Genomic DNA, 26,405 nt, shown 5'->3' with positions numbered 1-26,405 from the left:
AGACAGAGAGAAGGCCAACATTTAAGAGTAAGGGATTGTGATCCCAGGGGCCCCTCCCCAGTTTAGGTCTGGGATACCAAAGATGGACATAGATTTTAGTACATAATTAGTCAGGAGTATCAGAGGGAGGTGTTAACAACTTGAAGGTTTGGGAGTACCCCAACCATTGAGCTGATTAGGGCACAATAAAAATTAAGGCCGTGTGTGTGTGTGTGTGTGTGTGTGTGTGTGTGTGTGTGTGTGTGTTCCATTTAAGAATCCAGAGCATTTGGGCATGCAGCAGGGAACACATGCAGCCACAGCTGGAGATTAGAGAGGATTTACAACCTCTGCTTCTCCATTAGGTCCAGGGAGCCTCTTATTTCCCTGGTCTCTGGGACTTCGTAGTGGCCACTCCAGTTCCCCATCCCCCAGTGCTTTCTATTTGATTTTCTAACCCTCTGTAGTTCTCTCCTGTCCCTCAATCTCTCTGATCCTGCACTCACTCTTTCCCTTCCTCTCCTCTCTCTTTAGCAGAACTACACAAAAAAGGGGAGATAAAACCTGCTGAGACCACCTTCAGTAGATAGGCAAGGTCCTCAAGTCAGGGATGGGGCCACCCACCCAAAAGGAAAGAGGGAAAAATTGGAACAGAGACTGAAGTAAAGGCCATTCAGAGACTGCTCCATTCATCCCATCTGCAGACACCAAACTCCAATGCTATTGCAGATGCAGATACAGCCAATCATCAGACTGAGGCCAGGGACCCCAAGGAAAGTGCTAGGGGAAGGACTGAAGGAGCTGAAGGAAATTACAACCCCATTCAAAGAACAATATCAACTAACTGGACCACCCAGAGCTCCCAGAGACTAAACCACCAACCAAATATATACATGGAGGAATCCATGGCTTCAGATACATAGGTAGCAAAGGATGGTCTATCTGACATTAAAGGGAGGGGAGGCCCTTGGCCCTGTGGAGGTTTGATGCCCCAGGGCAGGGGATACTAGAGCAATAGCACAGGAATGGATGTAGGAGCACGCTTATGCAGGCTTAGGGTATGGGAGAGAGGGAATATGTGATGGGGGATTGTGCAGGTATAACCAGGAATGTTGATATCATTTAAAATGTAAACAAGTACAATGATTAATAAAAGGAAAAAAAAACCTACTACTTCAATGTCCAGGAGTCAAGAAGGAACATGATAGAGGGAATGGTCAACTAATGACTGGCCCAAATTGTGACTCATTCAAGGGGCCAGAACCAATCCCTGATACTCTGTTAAACTTTCAGATAGGATTCTAGCAAATGTTGGAGAGGCTCTACTCAGAAGTTTCACCCTGCAGCAAATGGAAACTGATGCAGAAACCCAGAGCCAAACATTAGATAGAGCTGGGCAGTCATCAGAAAGAGCTGGAGCAATGATTGAGGCATCCAAAAGCAACAGGGGCTCCACAAGAGGACCAACAGAGTCAAATGACATGTACTGTTGAGGGGTCCAAGAGCATGAACAACCAACAACAAAGAGTTAACATGCAATGGTCCTAGGAAGCCCTCACATATGTAGCAGATGAGCAGCTTGGTCTTCTTGTGAGTCCCAAGACAGCTGCAGCAGGGAGCTGTCCCTGAATTGGTTGGTTGCCCATGAATCCTTTTCCCCTAACTGGGATACCCTGTGTTGTCCCAGTGGGAGAGGATGTGTTTAGTTCCTGCAGTGATTTGATGTGCCAGGGTGGGGTGAATCCCAGGGGAGCCTCAGAGAAGGGGAAGAAGAAACAGGAGGATCTTGGGAGGGGGTCTGGGAGGAAGAGGTGCTAATATGGGAATATAAAGTGAATAAATGATTAATTAAAAAAAGGGAAAATAAAAGAAATGCAAAGCACTTAGGAAAATGGAAGTAGGGTAGAGAAAGGAGGGATGCTTACACTCCAGAATCCATTATGATGTCACGGACTATCTACACAAGAACTTGCTTTTTTCTACAATTTGGCATCAAAAGTTACATTGTGGGCTTTTCTTGAACACGATCTGTTGTATGAAGCTGAGGTTGGGAGCACTAGAGTTATTCTCTGCCACTTGTACTGAATACCTACATAGTCTTGTCTTTTACTCCATAGGCACTGTGAAATCTTTTTAGAGTTCACATGCAGTTATTGAGAATGATGTAACATTCTTCCTCTTTAATAACATATATAGGATTCTGGGCCACAACCCAGCCTAGGGTAGAGTCAGTGCTCCAGACTCCCTCCCATACCAAGAGACAACTTGATTCCCAGGAAGTCCATCACAACCAGGGTTACAAGTAAAACACCCTTGCCCTAAATTCTGGCCTAACTGGGACCCCCTATGGGGCCCAGATGACTCAGAACTTATCCACCCTGCCAAACCCACATCATCCTTCTGGTCCATGAATGCACCCAGGAGCAGAATAGGTGCTCCAGCGCTCCCTTCCCCTTGTCTACATCCAGAGACCACCTGACTCCAAGCAAGTGCTTCATAACCATGTTTGCAGAGACAGCCTGACTCAAGGAGGTACGTCATAATCAGACTCACTGGAGGGAATAAATCCAGTCAGAGACAGCGAGGCCAGTTAACACCTGAGATAACCAGATGGTGAGAGAAAAGAGCAAGAACATAAGTAACAGAAACCAATGCCACTTGTCACCACTGGAACCTACCAAAGAAAGGCCTGGATAAGCTAACAAATGTAAAGAGCAAGATTGTGACCTAAAATTCTATGTTATGAAGATGATAGATGACCTTAAGGAGGTCATCTCTTAAAGAAACAGAGGAGAACACAGGTGAATGGTTAGAAACTCTGAAAGAGGAAACAAAGAAATCTCTTAAGGAATAAAGGAAAAGGCAATCAAACAGATAAAGAAATTGGACAAAACCATCCAGGTTCTAAAAATGGAAATACAAACAATAAAGAAATCACAAAGAGAGGCAACACAGGAGACAGAAAACCTAGGGAAGAGATAAGAAGTTACAGATGCAAGCATCACTAACAGAAAGTAAGAGATAAAAGGGAGACTCTCAGGCATAGAGGATACCATAGAAGAGATAGACACAGCAATCAAAAAAAGAGCAAAGTGCAAAAAGCTCCTAACCTAAAATATCCAGGTAATTCAGGACACGATGAAAAGACCAAACCTAAGAATAGGAATAGAAGAGGAAAAAGATTCCCAATGAAAAGGGTCAAGAAACATCTTCAACAAAATCATAGAAGACAACATCCCAAATGTAAAGGAAGAGATGGTCTTCATTAGAGAAGCCTACAGAACATCAAATAGACTAGACCAGAAAAGAAATACCTCCTGTCACATAATAGTCAAAACACTAGATACACAGAGCAAAGAAACAATATTAAAAATGGTAGGGCAAAAAGGACAAGAAACATATAAAGGCAGACATATCAACATTACACCAGACTTCTCAATAAAAAAAAAAGAAACCAGAAGAGCCTGGTCAAATGTCATCTAGAGACTGTCCCACAGTGCAATCCATTCTATTTGCAGACACTAAAACTCAGACACTATTGTTGATGCCAAGATCTGCTTGCAGACAGGAGCCTGGTATGGCTATCCTTTTAAAGATTCTGCCATCACCTAACACAGAGGCAGATACTCAGCACCAACCATTGGACTGATCCTGGGATCTCAATGGAAGAGTTCCACTGAGTGAAGCACAGGGAGAAGGAGATTAAGGCATTGCATCCTCCTAGGAAGAGCAAGAGTATAAACTAACTGGACCACTGAGAGATCCCAGGAATTAAACCACCAACCAAAGTGTATACATGGGCCAGTTCATGGGTGGTTGGATGGGGCAGAACCCTCTTAAAGGCATAGAGGAGAGGGATGGGATGGAGGGTTCATCGAGGAGAGTCTGGAAAGGGCATTAGAAATGTAAACAAATAAAATGATTAATAAATAAAAGAAAACATATGTAGAAAATTACTTCAAATCCCATGTTATGAATTAAGCTTTTAGATGGTCAATTTGTGATAACCTTTAATCAAGTAGTTCCAGAATTCTACATAGTCTTGAATGCACCTAATCATGAAAATCATGCAAAACATCTTTTATCAATTACTCTTTTAACAATAGTAATTTGCAGACAATAAGTACTTTTTTGATGAAATAAATGACTAACATATGTCACTGCATTCAATTTATAATACTGATGGAATTAATTCAATGAAATTAGGAATTACTGAAAACACGTCTATATAGTTAAGACAAATATAAACACATATAAACACACACACACACTGAGAGAGAGAGAGAGAGAGAGAGAGAGAGAGAGAGAGAGAGAGAGAGAGAGAAGAGGGAGGGAGGGAAGGAGGGAGGGAAACAGAGAGAGAGACAGAGGGAGGGAGGTTGGGGGAGTCTAAGGGCTTGTCACAATCAAGCATGGCTTTGTTGATCTAGTATTTTCAGTTATATATTTCAAAAGATAGCTATGTACAGTGACGTTCCTAGATAACTGTTCCTTCAACTTCTGTGTGAAGCTATGCACTGAATAAGAAAAAAGGTGAACTTACTGTTCATTTTAATTTTTTTATATGCCTTATATTTTCTCAACCCACCTCAATGACTACAGTTACCACACATGCTGAGTATGACTTACATTCGATGTCAAGATGCATGCTTCTCTGGTGCCCGCCAATTCTACTCGCGGCCTCACAGTCATATCTTCCCGAATCTGACAACTTCACATCTCTGATGTGCAGTGAAGATCGGCCATGCTGCCCTTTAACTTCGATGCGGCCATCTGGGCTCTGTGCAGAATCATTCAGAAAAGAAAACAAAGGGGCGATTTCTTGTGATGATGAAAAATGGTCCCCAAATTCATTATGTTTATTATGTAAGCATGGCAATGAAAATACTCTGGTAACACATTTAGAATTGAAGAGTACAGTGACTGTACTCGCTTCTTCATGGCATTTTGTGTCTCATTTATCACAGTCACCTTCTAGGACATCCTTGATACATAAGGCATTCATTCACATATATTTTATCAACCACATTTTGTTATCTTTTTGCTACTATTTCTTGTAACTTTTATCCCTTTTATTGAAAATAGATTATTTTCTCATACAATGTATACTGATACAATTTCTTTTACTTCTACACTGCCCAGTTTCTCCCCACTTCCCCTCTCTTCCTAGCCCCTCTTAGTAAAAAAACAGGCACTAGGCTGTGGTGGCCCATACTTTTAGTCCAAGGACTCGGTAAGTATAGGTAGGTGGATCTCTGTTTCTTTGAGGCCAGCCTGTTCTACAGAGTAGGTTCCTGGACAACAAGAAGTACACAAAGAAACCCTGTCTTGAAAAACAAAATACAACAACAACCCAAAAGGAAAAAAGGAAGGAAAGAAGGAAGGAAGGAAGGAAGGAAGGGAGGAAGGAAGGAAGGAAGGAAGGAAGACGCAAGGAAGGCAAGAAAGAAGGAAAGAAGTAAACTAGGTTTCCAAATGGTAATAATAAAATATAACAAAATAAAACATTGGCTAAAATAAAAATTATCAACAGAAGGAAAAGAGCCCAAGCAAATGCATAAGCAAGAGACCCACTCGTTCACATACTCTGGGGTCCCTTAAAAGAACAAAATTGAAAACTATGATACGTTTGCAGAGGACCAGGTGCAGATCAAGACAATGCAGGCCTTGTGCTTGCTGCTTTGTTCTCTTTCGGGTGATTTTTTTATGTGGATAAATTTAAAATAAATGTCTCTGTATTTGTGAAATTTTATCATAGTAATTTTAGGATCATCAAAATTCAATTCATATCAAGATTTTTATGCAACATGAAATTGATTATGGGGTAGAGAAAGATACATTTTAGTTCTATAATTTTGTCAATGTATTATTATATAATCATATACTGAGAGATTGCTTAGAATTTGCCTTCTACCAAAAAAAAAGTATTCTTAAAGAACTTTGATAATGACTTCTGCACCCAAAATATATTTTCTAACTCATGCATAATAGTAAAATGAAGTTTAAGAAAATAAGACAATCTCTCACCAAACTAATTAAGTGGAAGAAAAGAAGAACATCAAAAATGAGAATTCATGGGGGCTGGGGATTTAGCTCAGTGGTAGAGCGCTTGCCTAGCAAGCGCAAGGCCCTGGGTTCGGTCCCCAGCTCCGGAAAAAAAAAAAGAGAATTCATGAAACTTAAAAAAGATTGAGATATCTAAAAAAAAATCACAAATTTCTTATACAAGAAATTCCTTCATGGTTTTCATGGTTCCCACAATTACCTGTTTCAGGCTGCTCTTTATTTTTTTTGTTGGATATTTTATCAATTTACATTTCAAGTGTTTTCCCCTTTCCTGGTTTCCCCTCAAAAAACCACACTATCCCATCCACCCTCTCTTCTATAAGGTGCCCACTTTCAACTCACTGCCTTAGCATTCCCTACAATGGGGAATCTAGACTTCCCATTGATGGCCTGCAAGGCCAGTCTCTGCCACATATGCAGCTCAAGCCATGGGTCCCTCCATGTGTACTCTTTGGTTGGTGGTTTAATCCATGAGACCTCTGCAGGTTCTGGTTGATATTGTTGTTCTTCCTATGGTTGCAAACCCCCTCAGTTCCTTCAGTCCTTTCTCTAACTCATCCATTGGGAATCCCATACTCAGTCCAACAGTTGGCTATGAGTGTCCACCTTTGTATTTATCATGCTCTGGCAGAGTCTCTCAGGAGACAGCTATATCAGGCTCCTGTCAGCAAACACTTCTTGGCATCCACAATAGTGTCTGGGTTTGGTGTCCGTATATGGGATAGATCATCCAGGTCTCTGGATAGCCTTTCTTTCAGTCTCTGAACCACACTTTAGAAAGGAGACATTCTGGGTTAAAAATTTGGAGATGAGTGGGTGGCCCCATCCCCCAATAAGGGGCTTTGTCTAACCTCTGGATATAGTCTCTCCACTTTGTTGGGCATTTCAGCTAATCTCATCTTGTCGGGTTCTGAGAACCTCTTTGTTTTCCTGGCATCTGGGACTTGCTGGTGACTCTCCCCAGTTCCCCATCCCCATTGTTACATACCTCAGTTTAGATTCATGACCCTCTGTATATCATCACTGTCTTCTCCCATACCTGATCCTGTCCCCCTTTCCCCTCATCCCCCTCCTTTCTTCCTTTCATGTCCCTCCCACCCTCAACCTCCTGTGAGTATTTTGTTCACCTTTCTAAGAAGGACTGAAGCATTCACATTTTGGACTTTCCTCTTCTTGAGCTTCATATGGTCTGTCAGTTGTATCTTGGGTATTGTGAGATTTTGGGTTAACATCCACTTATCAATGAATGCATACCATGTGTGTTCTTTTGTGATTGGGTTACCTAACTCAGTGTGATAATTTCTAGTTCCATCCATTTGCCTAAGAATTTCATAAAGTCATTGTTTTTAATACTCCACTGTGAAAACATACCACATTTTCTTAATCCATTCCTCTGTTGAAGGACATTGGGGTTCTTTCCATCTTCTGGCTATTATAAATAAGGATGCTATGAACAGAGTGGAGCATATGTCTTTGTTGTATGTTGGAGCATCTTTTGGGTATATGTCCAGGAGTGATATAGCTGGGTTCGCAGGTAGTACTATGTCCAATTCTCTGAGGAATCTCCAGACTGATTTCTAGAGTGGTTGTACCAGCTTGCAATCCTGCCAACAATGGAGAAGTGTTCCTCTTTCTCCACATCTTAGCCAGCATCTGTTGTCACCTAAGTTTTTGATCTTAGCCATTCTGATAGGTGTGAGGTGGAATCTCACGGTTGTTTTGATTTGCATTTCCAAATGACTAAGGACGTGAAACATGTCTTTAAGTGCTTCACATCCACTTGATATTCCTCAGTTGAGAATTCTTTGTTTAGTTCTGTACCCCATTTTTTGTATATATTGGATATTAGCCCTCTATCAGATGTAGGATTGGTAAAAAATCTTTTCCCAGTCTGTTGGTTGCAGTTTTGTCCTATGGACAGTGTCTTCTGCAGACTACTCTTTAGACTCTCCAAGCAGACTCTGACTTTGGAGCAACCCTGGAGGCTTTTGACATGCCCTAAAGCTTTTCAGTCATCATACTCCACTTATGATGTCTTAGCAACCTTTCAAACATGTAAATTGCTTATTATCTGTACCCCCCCCCAAAAAAAAACTTCTCCTGTGTGGATCTCCAGAAGCAGCTTTCTTAGTTCAAAGGCATCAGCATTTGATACATATCAAATGCATTGGAATCAGAAGGATTATACTTAATCTTCACTTTGTTTTGAGATAAAGTCCTCAATGCAGCCCAGCCTTCACTCAAATTTCTGGAACTGCTGCCTCTCTTGCTGATGCAAATGCAAGGATATTCCCCTTACCCAGCATTTGTACAGGTCTGGAATTTTCTCCTCCAGATAGGGAGATTTGAATTTCTTTCCATCATAGGAACTTTTGGCGTACCCTATCCAGTATACTTGGCCTTAGATAAGTTTGGAAATTTAATTATTAATGCATTTTCTAAATGTAGACTTATCTGAGGCTGTCACCTTTCTCAGCCATCTGCTTCCCTTCCCAGGAACTTTGTTTCAGTCAGTCAATCCTGCACTCACACAGCTGCTCAATCTCTCCTCGTACCTCTTCAAGGGATATTTATATGTCTCTTGATTTAAGAGGGAACAGGCACATTCTTTTAGCTGAACATTACTCAGAGAGACTTTCAAACTGTGCAAAACACACGGATATATTTCTTATGTTTTTCTGACCAAAACCATATCAAATGCAGAAAGCATTTCTCATGCTCTTAAGAATATATTTTCTCAGCATTTTTTATTTTCATAATAACTTCATGAATATTTCATCCCACCTTGCCTGTATAACTGCAAATATCATCACTTACCAAGTACACTCCACTCCTTTAGCCCGACAGCTAAGGACCTCAAGTGTTACCACCTTTGTGTTCGAGCACATTTTACAATTTGAATACCATCTACTCAAATTATTTCAAATTCCCTTTACTGTCCTGAATAGCATGTGCTTTCTCTAAGACCCCAAGGTCCTTGTCTCAAAGTGTTTCTCCTTTATTGCTTCTAGCACCCATATTTATACTGAAAGATTCCCCTATCATTTAATTTATTTGACCAGATATTGCTTACTAATCAAGACAGCACTTTTGAACTCTATGTTTTGTTTTGGGCCAATGCTTTGCTATTTTCCAGTCTACTGAACCTATAACACACAATAAAGCTACTAGTGAATAAATGTGAGAAATTTCAGTTCTGTTTTATAGCCATATACCATAGAACAGTGCCTGTAATAGAAAAATATATTTTGATATGTTTGGAAACAAACTAAGTGGTCATAAAATTTACAACTGGGTAAATAGAAGGATAGTTCTGTTATTTATTATTGGTTAAAAACTTGCATTGGACTTTAGTTGAATGGAGCAACATGTTATGTTGGTAACAACACAAATAATGTAGCTGGAGACTTCATGAAACTGGAGAGAGCACTGGGTACTCTCCAAGATGACCCAAGTTGAAGTCACAGGGCTGACATTACTACTCACAACTGTCTGTAACTCCAGTCCCAGGAGACCTAACAATCTTTTTTGGCACCCATGATTACCGCATGCACATGGTATATAGACAAATTTAGGACAAACAAATACCTTATTCTATTACTGCATTACATTCTTAATTAAATTATTGAAAAGTGGCTTTTAGATTTTAATTATTCCCCACAGTTAAACACATTATCTTTTTATAACCCACACTAGTTCATATAGAATTTGACTTAAGAAATATTTACTATATGCTAAATTAACATCAACCAATCAAATTGTAAAAATCTTGATTTTCAACATTACTATAAAGGCATACTACACATTTAATAAGAAAAAACTTCAAAAATATATGATTCACTGAATACTAAGTCATTTTTAGAATTAACTTAGACACTTTAAAGTTCACTATGGGACTCTAACTAGAAAATCAAAGTCATTACTTCCTATATCTGACATTCCAAAGGACATCTCTTCTTTGTAATACAAAAAGGCATTACACAAATCTAAAAGAAAATTCATTTATATCTTGGCTTTGATTCAATGCTGCCTGAAGATTCATTTAAGACATCTGATATTTGATTGTGACAGGTTAATGGGCATTTTAGCTCCTATCTAGTTCTTCCAGGTCTACCACTGAATTGAGTAAGATGATTAGAAAGCAAAGTGTCTCCCTGAACATTATCATTTTTGTCCTTCACAGAAATGAAATTCCTGTACTTTGATTCAATCTTTGCCTTTCCAGAAGGTCACTTTAAAAGAGGCTTATTGTGTAATAGTTCAATAATTATATAAAACTTTTATACATAGAGCTTACAGTTACTTCAACAGTCCATTATTGAACAACCAGAGAATAACTAACATCCTGATTTAGTTAAAAATCCACTATTTTCAATAATTGTTACTGTAAATCAACTAAAACGATGAAAAGTACTCTCTTCTACAAAAAAAATTAAAAAACACAAACCAGACATACATGTTATAATCATTGTGTTGCATAGAGGGTATCTGACACGACAGATATCCCACTTTTGTCCTGTTTTATGTCATGTCTCTGAAAACTTTCAATGAATTTAGTCCTGTTTCTTTTATATAAAACTGTTTCTCTGTATGAATGTGCATTTATTTATTTATTGCCAAGGTCTTACTATAAAACCTAGTCTGACTTTTACTCTGGTTTCTCCTGGTTCAGCTTCCAATGTACTCTGATTACAGTTCTGAAGTCCTTTGAAATTTGAGAGCTCTATGAATCATTTCATCCATTCAACAACTCTGAGGTTTTTATTCACTTATTCTATGAAAAGCAGACTCTCCACATACAGTATTGAGAAAAATGTAATAGGCTTTATCACTAGTGACATTCCAGGTTAAGAATGAAAAAAATATATTAATTCCTAAGAGTAATGAAAATTAACTTTACCACAGAGAATTCAAAGTAAATAAATCAAGGGCATGCAAGAGAACCCAAAGAATGTACCTGTACACATAAGACAATGAGCACATGAGGCCTATTCTTCTGATTCAGAGAGATACAAAGACTTTCTGCCCAGAGAACCCAGGAAAAATGCAGAAGACTGGACCCAATTATATAACCCTGCTGCTAGCCTCATTTCCAAATAGCGTTGCAACTCTATTGATGTCAATTAAACTTGGTTTCAAATATTTAGACATAAAGCAAAGCAGAACTGCTCAATACATCAGTAGGGACACACTCCAAGGCGTATGACCAATGAATTGTCTAATTTTTAAAAATTATATGAATATTTCATTAACTAGTTCTAGTAGGTGTACCATGAATTTTAAGTAGAAACTTTTTCTTTGTTCTGTTTAAGATCTCTGTATACTATTAGCATTAATTTTCCTTCCTCTTGGTTTTCTCGGTGCTTCTTAATTTACATTCTATTTTCCCTTTATGAAGTGACCTTTTGTGTAATTACTTTTCATGTTAGAATCATAAATATGTGTAATAAAGGATAGTACAGGCAATAAAAATGCCTAACATGACTTTTTCATGGGTCTAGCACCATTTCCTTGGCTCATATGCACAATCTTTTCTTTATATTTACAATCAATAGTTTACTGAAAGACATAAGAATCAAATATAAATGATTTCACATAGAACAAATGGCACTTCTCTGACACCACTCAAAGCCTTAAAAAAAGATAGCAGCTGTATGTCAATAATGTACGATCATAGAGTCCTCAATATCGTTTTCTGTATGCATTACGATTTCCACCTTGCCCTTGATGTTTATCTACGTAGTACAAAAGACATAGTGTAGACACTATTCCAGGTTCTGGGGACATGAAAGTAAGCACAGATAGCAAAGATATTAGACTCCCAGGCTACAAGTCTTAGAGAAAATGAGAGCAAATTGCAGTCCATATTAGTATAGATGATGTTCAGTATAACAGCTAAGGTGATTTGCAGATGGAAGGATTGCGCCATGTAGGTATTGTTGGTCTATACAGCAAGAAAACAATACTAATACTACATCAGCCATTGACTAAAAACACATAAAGAGAAACTGATGTTTCATGACAAAAATTGTCTCAACTTTGAGGATGATGGGCAAATGCACACTACTACCCCCAGATCTCTATATAGTTGCACATCCTCAAAGTCAGCCTGGACTAAGCAAGAGTTGGGAAAACGGCAAAGGGGTAAAAGGTACAAACCAACGTTTGAATGATGACGAAATGATCATTGAGCTGATGTAAGCTCCATAAAGAGGGCGAAATCCGTGTGAAGTGGAGTGGGTAAAAGAAGTAGCTTAGGACACAAAACTATGATAAAGAATTTACATAATGTTTAAGGAACTGTAATAGCCTCATGAAAGCTGACCAAATCATTAACCTTCATGAAAAAGCCAATCATTCTACATATCCCACCCATTAATAAACTGTAATAAAGGTACAACTATCCAAGTGCTGCTGAGGACATGGAGATATTGGATCGAGCATACATTTCCCCTGAGCATGTAAAATAGTGCAGGCATGTCAGGTAAGGACTGTGTCTTAAACATGTACACAAACACTGGTGATGAGTTTTCATCTATACCAGCATGATTACAAAACCCAAAATGAAAAATAAAGCTTTATATATTTTCTGGCTAACAATCAATTTAATAAAATATTTATCCATGAAAAGAAATGACTATACCTACCTCAAGATGGATAGTGCAAAACTATTTGTCCAAGTGGGAAAATGCAGTACAAATGTCATATATTGGAGGACTCTTCGATTTGAAATATCACTAATAGTCGATTTGACAAACCATAAAAATCACAATGGTTTGTGGGACTCTGGTAAGAACGGTAAATAGAGGGGAGAAACACCCCTTTGATTACATTGTTAATCAGGGCTCACTGTTAACCTGTTTATCAGGAAATTCTAAAAATTTAGATCACATTAGGGTTATAAATGTATGTTATGTTAGCTTTGTATAAATGAAAGTTTTGAAAAGTACAGTTCAGGGGAAGGAGTTTGAGTGTTACAAACATGAAAGAATACACGGAATATTTTACACAAAAGAGTAAGCTAGATTCGCTTGTAATGTGCAAAGATCACTAATGATGTTTGGTGAAGGAGAAAAAACCTACGTAGCTAATGATTGTGATTTCTGAAATTCTCCAAATTCAATGTGCTAAAATTCAATATACAAAATTAGCAATATTAGGATTGACTTTTTGTTGCTGCTAAGTTTCTTAGCAAAGGATTCTTGACTATGATTAGTGAGTGTCTCAGAGCACAGCAAACTCTGCATTACAGGAGTAGAAAGATTTTAAGATCAGTGGGAATGGAAAACAACAGGGAAAAAAGTCCTTCTCTGCAGGACTGACACATATAGGAACTCACTGAGACTGTGGTAGCCTGGCATGAACACCTCATTTAGCCGCAGGCCCTTGATGTATGAAGCAGTAGCTGATCAACACGAAGCCTACTCAGTGGTATTTTTTAAATGTTTATGTCTCATGATTCTTTGTGTGGATACTTTTTAAATTGTATTATTTTATTTTTAACCTTACAGGTCTTTTGCTCATATAGTATGGTTTCTTGTTTTATATTTTGTGCAGTTTATATAAATATGCAAAAGTATGTGTCTCTGTAGCTATATGTGCGCATATGCCTTTTCTTTGGCTATTTGTTTGTTTTTTTTTAAAGATTTATTTATTTATTTTGTATATGAGTACACTGTAGCTGTCTTCAGATACACCAGAAGAGCATCAGATCTCATTACAGATGGTTGTGAGTCACCATGTGGTTGCTGGGATTTGAACTCAGGACCTCTGGAAGAGCAGTCGGTGCTCTTAACCACTGAGCCATCTCTCCAGCCCTATTTGTTTGTTTTTATCTTGCTTTAGTTTTATTTTATTTTTGCAGATGTTTTTTATTTTGTTAGATATTTTCTTTATTTACATTTCAAAAGTTATCTCCTTCCCTGGTTTCCCCTCTGAAACCTCCTATCCAATCCCCCCTCCCCTTGCTTCTATGTTTCAGAATGAGAGAAAAAGAACAAGAATGCCAATTTATGAGTTGAAGGTCAGCTTGGGAAAGAGGGAGTTTAGGTTCAGGCCCAGGATTGATAGGAATGGTAATTTCGGGGTGGGTTTCTACTTATCTATTTTACTGTCTGTGCATAAGAAAGGCAGGCAGATCTCTAAATTCATTTGCAATGGAAAAAATGTGTTCCTTGTCTCTCTATGGCTCAAGCAGCTCAGGTCTTGGGATGCAGAGGGAGAGAGAAACAGAGATGACAGACACAGAGACAGAGACAGGGAGACAGAGACTGAGAGAGGAGGCAGTTTACTGGGATAGTTTTACAGACACAGTTTACAGATGATGACAGAATGAGCCAGAGCATGAGACAGAGCTTAAAAATTAAAATGGATAGCAGTTAGTTATGAGCCCAAGCAGAGTAGAAGCCCAGAGAAGCCTGTTAGAGTTAGCAGATTGGAGAGGACTTTGGGCCAGAACACCTAAGAGGAAGAAAAGGAGGAGGGGGAGGAGGAAAAGAAAGAGCAAGAGGAGGAAGAGGAAGAAGAGGTTACTCTGAGACAAGATGGACTATTAGGATGCACTACAAACATGGGGCCAAAGGAAGTTCACAGTGAGTGCATACATGAAACAGAGGAAGACTCAGTTGGCAACTAATGGGACAATTATTGGGTTATTAATTTCCTAGATGGGTTAGACTAGATCAGAACCTTCAGAGCACAGTGCCAGAAGCTTATAAATAAAACACCAGGTTTTCATGTCTACTTTTTGGGAGCTAATTAAGAAAGAATTGGGTAGAAACTCCCCATAACATAACAACAGCAGTCTTATTGATGATGGTAGCAGTCTGCCAGGCAATTTTCCTAAATATTTTGCCCTTGCTATATATAAGGTCAAATAAAATACAGAGTCCCTTTCCCTTTTTCTGTGACTATAAACTATCTCTCTCTCTCTCTCTCTCTCTCTCTTTCTCTCTCTCTCTCTCCCCCTCTCTCTCTCTCTCTCCACATTTTTGAGAGAGTTAAAAAAGTAACATAAATTGGCACTCATTCTAAAATTATAAAGTCATACTCTCAAGTAAAAAAAAAAGATTTCCTAGTTTCTTATTTATTTCACTTTTTATTTTGAATTGATACTGTAAACATTAAAGTAATTGCAATACATAAATCTAATTAAACTCCAGCTTTAGTAGGTCTGACACTCTCTTCTCAGTTCCACAGGAACCTAACCTTCATACTCACACCCTACTACACACGCACATATACACACAAAAAACACAAACACACACACACATACACACACATATACAAATATATGCAATTAAAAAAGTAAAATCTTTTAAAGCTAGAAAGCAACCTAAATGTTACTTATTAAATTCATCAATATATAAGATTACTAAATAATTATATTAAAATCTGAATGTTATTAATCATCATATATGTGAAAATCAAAGCTACGGTTATTATCTCTCAAAGTGTGGTCAATAGCAAAGAATAAATTCCACAGTGTATTGGTAATTATGTGTAATAATCATTCCTTGTATTCATATGTTGGAAAGAAGTGCAAAATATTCTCCTTCAAAATATAAAGAGGCCCAGCACTGCTTAAAATCTCAGAAGAAAAGGAACTTAGTATGTTGATGAGCATAAATGCATCCATGTTTATTTTAACACTATGGCCATAAAAAGAATTTGTAAATACTGCAAGTGTCCATCACTGGTAAACAGATGACAAAAACATATGCATGTTGATACGCATGTACTACTGTTCCTACACATAAAAGGTAGAAGTACTGTCAATTATAACAAGTATAAAATGATCTGTTTACATAATGATTCAGTAAAATAGATGTTACAGAATTTGGTGGTGAAATCTTGCTATCCAGAGGCTGAGAGGTTAGGAACAGTGACATGAAATTTGCTTGATCATTGGACAATGAAAATAATTTTATTACATGGTAGTACTTCTGACTCAGTATTAAATAGTCTGCTGTAATATATAATTACAGTGCACCTATAGTTTTCAGGCAAGAACATTATTTTAAGGGTGCTTTTATTACAAAGTGATAATTAATATTTGAGGTTGGCAGTACATTTACTATGGCTTGCATAGTGCAGAATGTATTGGTAACATTGCATATCACCATATAGTTCCATATGTTAGACCTGTTTAATATATCAGTAAATTAAATTTCAAATAAAATAACTTGAAAAACAAAAGTTTAGATGAAGACAAGTATTCCTATAGCACACAGAAGAATGCTGTTAATTTTATGAAAGTGTATTAAAAATTACATTACTTAGTGATAAAAATGATACAGTGTACTATCTTATGGTGGTGATCAAAGCAGCAGGAGCAGTTATTTCCTAGAATTTAGTAAAGAGTAGGTAAAGTCATAATAAACAATCTTTACCACCTTTTCATCTTTAGCTCCTAAAAATAGGGAGATGAACCACTTCTCAATCAACTATATATGAACATTATACATAAGACACAGTGTGTACCAAAATGAGACTTTAAATTATGCATAAAACAACTATCTATTCTTATTAATATTTATTTAAATTAATTCTTATTCATTAATACTTTTATATATTATTTATATATTTATATGGTTATTAAATGCACACATAGACATCCTCCAGTATTTGTTTTTTTTTTCAGACATGACTGATTTATTTGACAAATACAAGTTTCACTTGTCAAAGTATATTCAGTGTCAGGGTTTGGGGTAATTATTTCGTTAGAAGCAATCACAATTTATAGCTAATTGACCACGGGTAGTATCTAGAAGAAAGACAAAACTTTACAAACAACAATTACAACAACATGGTGTGTAGGGATTGATGATGACAAATAGCAGCAAGCAACTAGCTTATGGTCCTGAGGCACGAAGCATGCTCACACTAGCAGTGACCCTTACAGTACTGAGGCACGAAGCATGCTCACACTAATAGTGACCCTTATGGTCCTGAGGCACGAAGCATGCTCACACTAATAGTGACCCTTATAGTCCTGAGGCACGAAGCATGCTCACACTAGCAGTGACCCTTATAGTCCTGAGGCACGAAGCATGCTCACACTAGCAGTGACCCTTTAGTTCAACTGAACACACAGTCTGGACTGAGTTTGCATAAGACCCTAGGTTTTGGGAATATGGTGAAAATACACACAAGGAGACATCCTCCATCTCCTTAGCACGTACACTAACAGCATTTATAAAAGTGATACATGAGGCATAAAGCACTCTTCTAAGGCCATGGATGGAGACCTTTCTTCAGGTGAGACGACTGGGCTCCGATCCAGTCTGGTGAATGGGTTGGCAGGACAGAGTCTGCTAAGAAAATGTGGCATCTCAGCCACAGGAAAAGAGCTTCTGTCCTTCATGGCCATATATATATATATTTATATAAAGAAAGAAGTATTCGAATGTAAAATAATAAATTTTCTCTCACAGTTGATCCATTTAAAGAAAAGGATCAACAGAAAGTGACCATCAGTGAACATGAAAAAAAATGTTTATTTCAAACTAAGTTATCAAATCCCACATTGATTTTCCAGTTATAATAAACTTAAAACTTAATTGCAAATGTCCAAAAAGCCAATATAGTTTATTATTTTATCCATGGTTCAATCTTTAAATTGACTTACTTTGGTTGTTAAAAATATACTGTTTTGGAATGTATGTATAATTTATCTGAAGAATCTAACATTCAATCTGAAAACTATCATAATTAATACATTTGTAAAACTTAGTAGTCATAAAAATAATTTTGTTTGACATTTAGAAGACTCTCAAGAAAGCTAAATATAATGTGAAACTCTATTGTTATCACCATATTTCTATCATCAAAATGTAAGCTTTATTTAATTTATCTGAGTAAAATGTGCAGTATTCCATTAAAGGGGAATCATTAAGTTTCATTTGGGTAAAGTAATTTATTTTATAGTAGGAGAGAAAATAATATTAAGGTGCTTAGAAGACTGACCGAACTGTAGACAACATAAACAGCAGAGCATTTTATATTCTATGAGAATGTGGACATTTTCTAGAAGAGTTAAATGTCCTGGCTTTTCTAAAATGTATTGATATAGCAATTTTAGTGAGAAAACATAAAAAATGCTTGATTATATTCTAACCTCTTAAAATTTATTACCATAAACCTTTCAATTCATGATATCTTAGATCAAAAAGATAATAAAGTGATTTTGAATAGGGGTTACATTAGGAATTTGCTGCAATAATGAGTGTGGTTAAAATAATAAACAGGGTTGAGTTTATCCAAGGTTTTGAGACCATTTAAGATAGAGGGGAAAATTGTAATTTAAGGAGGTAAGGCAACTAAGGAATGTGTGAATAGGAAAAATTTCAGGATTGGCGTAGGTAGTTCGTAATGCTTCTGTTTTTTGTTTGTTTGTTTTGTATATATATATGGTGTTATTCATTGGTGAGGTCTCGGAAAATTGACAGCTTTCAGAATCGTGCTGTTATTTAAAAGGCACGAGACTAAGAGAGTGGTCATTCTTAGACAGGCCCAGGTACAGGCCCCAACTGAGTGTCTAGCTAGACAGAGATCAAATGTGACTGTAAGACATTTGTAGAAGTATTATAAAAGAAAACAAACACAAGGGGGAACCGAAGAACCCAAATAGCAGACTTCAATCAAAAGAGATTTAACTGGATCATTACTTCTTTACAAAAGAATGAAAGATAAGAACTTATAGCTTATCATTATGTTTAGAGAGTAAATTGGTGAACATGGCAGAGTTTGTGTAGAAATAGCATTATCAAAGCCTGACTGGAATATATTTAAAAGAAAACTGGAGGAAAAATGTCACGAGAATGACTTTAAAATGTGTTTCATAGGGCAGAGAGATGTAGCATGCCATCTTCCTTAATATGATCCTTTGTATCTATAAATAAATCTGTTCTTCTATCTATCTCTCATTAATTCATCGACTTTTTTATCCACTTGCACACACATGAATCAATCATCCATCCTCTCATTTCTTATCCATCCCCTACCTGGTCATTGTTGTACATTTCTGTTTTCCATCTTCCCTAACTTTCATTTTTATCTGAAATTAATTCATATATACTCCCTTAATCCCTCCACCTCTCATCCCTTTCTTGCTAGATGTCTTGCTTCCATATCAAAAATAAATGTGAAATACTTAATGATTAAATGAAATAAAATATTAGTGAGAGATGAATTACGGATGTTCATGGTCTGTTGAAAATGGCTCTTACCGCTAAAGGCATCTTATTAATATATTCCTACTTTTCTATCTTTATTTTTCTTTCCTGTATACTTATTTGTATATTCTATAGCATATAGAATGAACAAAATGTTGATGATGGTATAGGAGACAACACTGTTCACAGGAATGCAAATGAGGACAGCCATTATGGAGAGGAATGGTGACGTTTCTATAGTAACTTCAACGAGATCGACCATCCTATCAAGGTGGGTGGCTAAAGGAAATGAAATAATCAAACCAAGGTAACATTTCACTTTAATGTTTGCTCTGGCCGTATTTACCATAGCAAATACCTAGAACCTACTCAAGTGTGGGTTGATGGATGGAGGAGTAAGAAAATGTACTTTTCATGCAGAGTGAAATATTTGGATGTAAAGAAAAATTCAAATCCTGTCATTCGTAGCAAAATGAATAGAACTGCCAGACATTATGCAAAGTGGAGCTCGCCTGGCAGAGAACAACAATGCCTCATGTCTTCCGTAGTAAAGGAAGCAGTAAAAGTTGGGATGACTTTTGAATACTGATTCCTTGGGGAAGGAGAGGGGCCAGTGTATAAAGATTGTTTGGAAAAGAGGTAATAAAAATGAGTTATGTGGGAGTGAATAATTTTCTGTGCTTGTACCAGAATATAGTTGCATTGGTTCTCAAAATGTGGGTCATGAAAGCTTTGAGGGTTTAATGACACTTTCACAGGGGTTACCTAAGATCATCATCATCAAAGAAAAAAATCCCTCACAGATCCATAATACTAGAACAATGGCAGTCCTGAAATAGCAGTGAAAATAATTTTATTTTGGGCTCACCACAATATAAAAAAGAGTATTGAAGAGTGTCAGCAATAGGAAGGTTGAGAACCACTGTACGTTACTTAGGAAATTATACACTAAGGTCTTGAAGGCTCTAAATATAAATGAAAAAAAATAGGAACGAGAAATGTTAGTTAATCCCAATTTATCAGTGTGTGCTTTATGGATGGGTTGAAATATGAAAAAGTCCACAAATAGGTACACTAACACTATGCATAAATTGTACTTTAAAAAGAAGAAAAAGAATCAGTCAGAAAATGTTGATTAAATAAACAACTCACTTCATGTGATGGCCACAATTTTAAACATTCCATTGTGAACAACTGAGAGCTTCCCTCTGGCTCAGTTTATTGCACCACCATCCACTGAGAATAGGTATAGTGCTAAATTTAATCAAGATGCATTATATTTCACAAAGAACACAAGACTTTGTAGTAGATAGCAAATAACGATATCTCATAGACACTAGATTGTACAATATAGATTACAGAAAGTAAACAAGGTAGATAAAATTAACAATAAAAAGGGACCTGAAAATTTAGACCTGGAATGTCCCTTCATAAATGGCAAAATATTTAATGTATTTTCATATAAATGAATGAACTATTAAGCATGTGTATGAAACCATCTATAGCCTAAGAGAGAAAGATTTCAAAATAAAACATATAATACTACAGATATAAAACAGAACCAATGATCTCCTGAAGAGATGGATATATTATGCCCAAGAAAAAATATGCTGTATACATTACTTATTTTCATAAATAAACACAAGTTATGTAATATAGGGATAATAAGTTATAACTGAAAATCTTGGTTTTTAAATACTGAAGTTATTCTATCTATGATACACTCAAAACAATCGAACTCTGAAATCCTGAGTTAAGGGTAATGAAAACGATAGAATGGTCAATTTAATTCATTATTTCTCACCTTCAATACTATTTTCTGAGCTGTTTTTTCTTTTGCCACAAAGTTTTTGAGAAGAATTTATTAACATAGTTCTTCAAAATCATCACAATATACTGTATCTATATATCAAATAATACAATATTTTTCTTCTACATTTAACAAATTAGAAACAAATGTACATCTTGCTTTTACATGTTAAACGTGACACCATTCAAGTTAAATTTATTGAAAAATATTTGCTCAGTGAACACACGCACATTTCAAAGTTACATTTTATACTAACTCTTATCGATTTATTAATATTCACTGATACTGTTTATATAATTACGACTAAATTAATTTTAAAAACTCACTTCACAAGTAGAGCAGACTACTTCTTGAGAACAAGTAAATGTCATCTAAGTTACCTATGAGTCAATTGGAGCACTTATAAACAACATATTATAATTTTGTTGAAGAAAACATAATGGGATTGCTTCTCACATATAATACTTAACTGAAAATAATCCTTGAAAAAGTGGGAAATACTAGTCTATTGTCTGATAAAAGTGATGTTTATTCAAAATCAAAATTCTCACAAATTAGGAGCTTTGAACATGCTTCATTTTACACAGGACAAGAACTTCTTATAATCTTTATTCAAGCTATGGGCTGGAAGAGTTCAGAGAGTTGTAAATGATTGAAAACTCACCTCTCAGCCAGCTCAGGGGCCTCAAGGAAGATTTCCAGCACAGCTAATTATATTCTACCACCTACATCAGATGGGGAATAGAAGTATCGGTTCTGCCTATTGCCCAGCAGGGACCTATATTATTGCTCTCACAGCACTAGGATGAAAAAATGCATTAGGCGAATCCTAAAAATGTCAGCGTAATAAAAAATTTCTTCAGAGAAGCACATTACCTCTGCAGAGAAAAACTACAGGTGTAAAAACCACAGGCGCCAGGAGTAGCTCGTGCGCTCTTTAGTACACTTCTCTACAATCAGAAATGGACTCGTTCCCTTCCTAATAGAAAGGCTTTAAAAATGATGTCACTGTCGAACTAGAGTGAAAAGCTAAAAGGGAAAAGGGATTTGGAGAAATGCAGCCTCATACTGTGAAGGGTTGTTAAGAAAAATCTCTAATGTAAATACTATCCGCTATCCTTGATAAGGTTGGATCAAAAGGGTCAGAATGTATCTGAACATCCTTTGAAAGGTAAACCGCAGACTTACTGAATAGGATCATGCTACAGAGTCAAGAGAATGTACAAATGGTGAGCCCGAGAGTAAAGTTTAACTAATAAATCAACATGGTAACTTCCATGACACAAGTTCAGCGTGCTCTGTTATGTCAATTTATAGTGTCAGTAGTAACAAAAAATAGGAAGGGGTGATTTATATACCTCAATAGCCTCCATGCAACATTCTATTTAAAACTGTATTTTACATCAAAAGCTACACAATTTTGTTAAAGTGTGTGCGTGTGTGTGCATGCGTGTGGTGAAAGAAGCAGAGTGGTTTTAACTCTAAGGGACGTTTATGTAGTGTAAACATAGGAACCATCACGTAACATTTTAGTGTGAAATGGAGCTTGCTTCCTTCTTTGTTTTACAAATATTCTTTCTTACATGTGGTAATCACACTTAACATGATCTGGTGTGAGAGTCTCTACATGTACACAATGCGTACTATACAACCAAAATAGCAATGATATGCCGTTATTTTATGTTTGGAGCCCTTGACTTTATCTCTTTCAGATAATAAAAATATATAACTGGTTATTTTGCACTGTAGTCTCCCCTACAGTTCCCTAAACCTAGTCCATATTTAGTAGATTGAAGGGGGCAAACTTTAGTCGGGACCTAAGTGAGGCTCATGGAAATCTCTATGTTCCTAGTTCTGTTTCTGAGTATAGAGACTCCTTTAAGAAGCAGAATTGTTATTAAAGAGACCAGACAGGTTTCCTGCAGCAATAATGTGAACAGATGCACAGACCCACTGCCAAGCTTTAGGTGCTGCTCTTGGAGTCCTGTGGAGGAGACAAGGAAGGATCTGAAGAACCAGAGTGGTCAGGGATCCACCAGAGCACAGCCCATAGAATAAACTTGAGGGCATTCATGACAGCTTGCAGAGAGAGCCTTTTGCCATCTGACCACAGCCTGTAAGCCAAAATAACAAATAACTGTGTGTGTGTGTGTATGTGTGTGTGTGTGTGTGTGTGTGTGTGTGTGTGTGTATAGATAGATATAGATATAGATAGATATAGATAGATATACATGAATGGTATCCATAAGCCTTAAACTATACTTAAAAAGTAATGTTCTTATCTGTTTATTTACAAAGATAAAGAAGACACAACTTGGAAAGTTGGGTAGCAATTCAAAGAAATAAGGGAGAAATTTGGATTTAATATGATCAAAACTGAGTGTATGGATAAATGCAAAAGTTAATAAAATATTTTATTAGAAAATATAGACATTAATAATAGATTAATATGGTTCACTATTGTTGTATAATAGAATTATATAAATTTATATCCAGGAGCTGTATCTAAAGAACTCACTCTAGCCTTAATTTATTATTATTATATTTTAGTTTAAGTTTATATGTTTGTCAGGGTAAAATAAATATTTTTTGTATTACAATAAGGTGGAATCATACAGCTGTTTCCTTCAACACCAAAAGACACTTCCAAGATACGTAAACACAACAGAAGAACAATGTATCATTTTAGCTATATACTTTTAAGGCGATATAACTTCCCATCTCACCTAGCACTTCATTACTTAGCAAAAATAATGCTTTTGAAATTGGCTGTTCATTTTTATTGACACCTGGTGGGGATATCACTTTCAGGGGCCATTTTATAGAAGCTATAATGAAATAAATGATTTGTGAATAAATTGTACACCTATCATGGCATCACAGACTACTTACTGAGCAGAGAGAATCCTCACAGGGGAGGTAGGAGAACCGGCTGTGTTCTAATTGAAACATCATCGTGTGCTCTCCTGAATCTTCTGCATTATATTTAGACAGGATATGTTTTAAGACAGGGCTGTTTTTAAAACCTATACGTTGTGTTGGTTGCCTTTCCTGTTGCTAGAACAAAATATCTGACAAAGCAACTCACAAGATTTTTTTCTTTCTCCTTTTGGCTAACAGTTTGCGTTGATAGAGTTTCTCATAGAAGTTTTGTTATGGGATTAGGAGGCTGACTGCACCTAGAATAAGCAAGCATATTACACAGACAGCACATGCTTGCTTGCTTTCTGCTTTCTCCTCCATCCTGAACTCCAGTCTATGGAATGGTGCTATGCACATTTAAAGTAAGTTTTCCCACAGCAACTTCATCTGGAAAAACCTGCCTTAAACTGAGTTCAGTAAACAAGAAGATTCAATCACATCTATATACCACACTAAGCTAATACAATGCTTTGATTGATTTTTTAATTTTATGTTTTATAATTTAAAGAATGTTAATATAATTAAATTGGAACATTTTAATTTAAAAAATTTGTTATATTAAAATTTAACTCAAAAAGGTTTGATTATTCAAAATAGTGATAGAAATGGAATTGGACTAAAACCAAGAGATAAACCAAATCACCTGGAATTTGATAAATACAGCCTTAAACTGTCAACCGTTTGCTACTGTATCCTTCTGACATTTCTTTGTTTAGGATGGGTTTAATTTCCAGTGAAGGTAAGCCTATAATTTATTAGTAGACATTGAGACAGGAATAAAATAAACACAGATTCAATATCCCGAGTGTTGGTAAATGACCCAAAGAAAAAGACATCCTTAAGGCACCCTCAAGACACATAATGAGCAACTTATGATTAGTGCCAGAATCGCCCCATTCATACACACTTGGTAGCTTACTGTTACATTTACATATAACACAGAGGCAAAGAAAGAAAGAAAGGGAGGGAGGGAGAGGTGAAGAAAGAGAGAGACAGGACAGAAAGAGACACGCCAGACCGGGAGGTGGGGGGAATCACTTCTTGGATATTCATTACTGATTTAAAACTAAATCAGACAATTAACCCATTTTCTAGGAAAATATTTAAGAGACGCTTGCTTCCTCTCATGCGTAGAAAATCTTTATCTGACACATTAAGGTTAAGAAACTTTGCTGTAGCAGGGACCATAGCAGAGGACTGCTTGTCTAGGCTCAGCGGGAGAAGATGTGCCTAATCCTGTAGAGACTTCATGCCCCTGGGAAAGCAGAGGCCTGAGGGGGTGGGTAGTGGAGGTGGAGGGTGGGGGTGTGGGGGCGCACCCTCTCAGAGGCAAGGGAGAGGGGCAGGGGATAAAAGACTTTTCGAGGGTGATCTGGTGTCGAGGAGTACCCTTTGGAATGTAAATTAAATAATTAAAAATTAAGGTATTAAAATAATAATGATAATAAAAAAACCTTGCTGTGTTTAGCACAGTGTGTCATTCTCCCTCCCCCACCCCCTCCCGGCTCAATGGTTAATTTACGTACGTATTGCTAAGTAATGGAGGAATAGGATGACCCTAAGTGTGACAAATCAATTGATTTCTAGAGATAAAAATCAAAGGACTGCAAATGTATTTAAGGAAAAAAAGAAAAGGATAATGTTATTAAAGGTCCTGTCTTGGAAGAGGAGAGACATCATGGAGAGCTTCATCATCGTGGCCTGAAGCTGTCTTCATTCTCACTCTGCTTTCCAAGTGCATCTTGCGCCAGATGGCGAGGGACAGACCAATATACAGACCTATGAAAGATGCCCCTTAGGAGGAGAGTGATGTATATACTGAACACGGGATATTTTGGTACGGCAACTAACTATTTTAATTAAGTGTTTATAATAGCTAGAGCATATTGCAAACATCCTCAGAATTATGTCTTTGTGTACAATTGGTGTCAAACAGGAGCAAAAACTATGCACGTCTATATAGCGTTCATCAGAGGAAGATTATACGTCATTTTTGGCAGCTCTAACAATATTATCCTGATTATGTTCAATTGTATAAATTCATTTTAAAACAAATGTGTGAATTGTTTAAAAGGTTTCATAATTTCAAATGTACTAGAAAATAGCTATAATTTCAGTTTGAATGTGAAGTATTTTATATGTGGCCTCATTTTCTCTATATAGACCTTACCATAAAGAGATTTTTACTGACTATACATACGTATTCAAAAGACTTAAAACTGTCTTGAACAACAAGAAGGATATGATTTGAGGAAAGAAAAATTCAAAATAATACTTAATATTATTAAGAGGAAAAATTAAGTATTAACTGTCTGCATCTCTGAAAATACTTTAGGCATCACACATTGCTCTATCAATCTTTTGAAATTATCACAACTCTTTTTAATATGGAATATTATACAATCTAAGAAATTACATTGCTTAGTGAGTAGGTGATAGTTTCAGAGCATTTT

General features: G+C 36.7%; 1 protein-coding gene across 2 annotated transcripts in view; it reads right to left on the bottom strand.

Moving 5' to 3' along the window:
* The window catches only part of Ncam2 (neural cell adhesion molecule 2), a 494,596-nt gene that overhangs the window by 180,027 nt on the left and 288,164 nt on the right, over nt 1–26,405 (bottom strand). For both annotated transcript variants that reach the window (NM_203409.2, XM_087575939.1), the window contains 1 exon segment: nt 4,609–4,759. In NM_203409.2, coding sequence (NP_981954.2) covers nt 4,609–4,759 — 151 coding nt within the window.

Source organism: Rattus norvegicus, chromosome 11 (assembly GCF_021556685.1).
Source record: "Rattus norvegicus strain SHRSP/BbbUtx chromosome 11, alternate assembly SHRSP_T2T, whole genome shotgun sequence".
Lineage (NCBI taxonomy): Eukaryota > Metazoa > Chordata > Mammalia > Rodentia > Muridae > Rattus > Rattus norvegicus.
The sequence above is the reverse complement of the archived record's forward strand: the minus strand, read 5'-3'. Positions and strand labels throughout refer to the sequence as shown.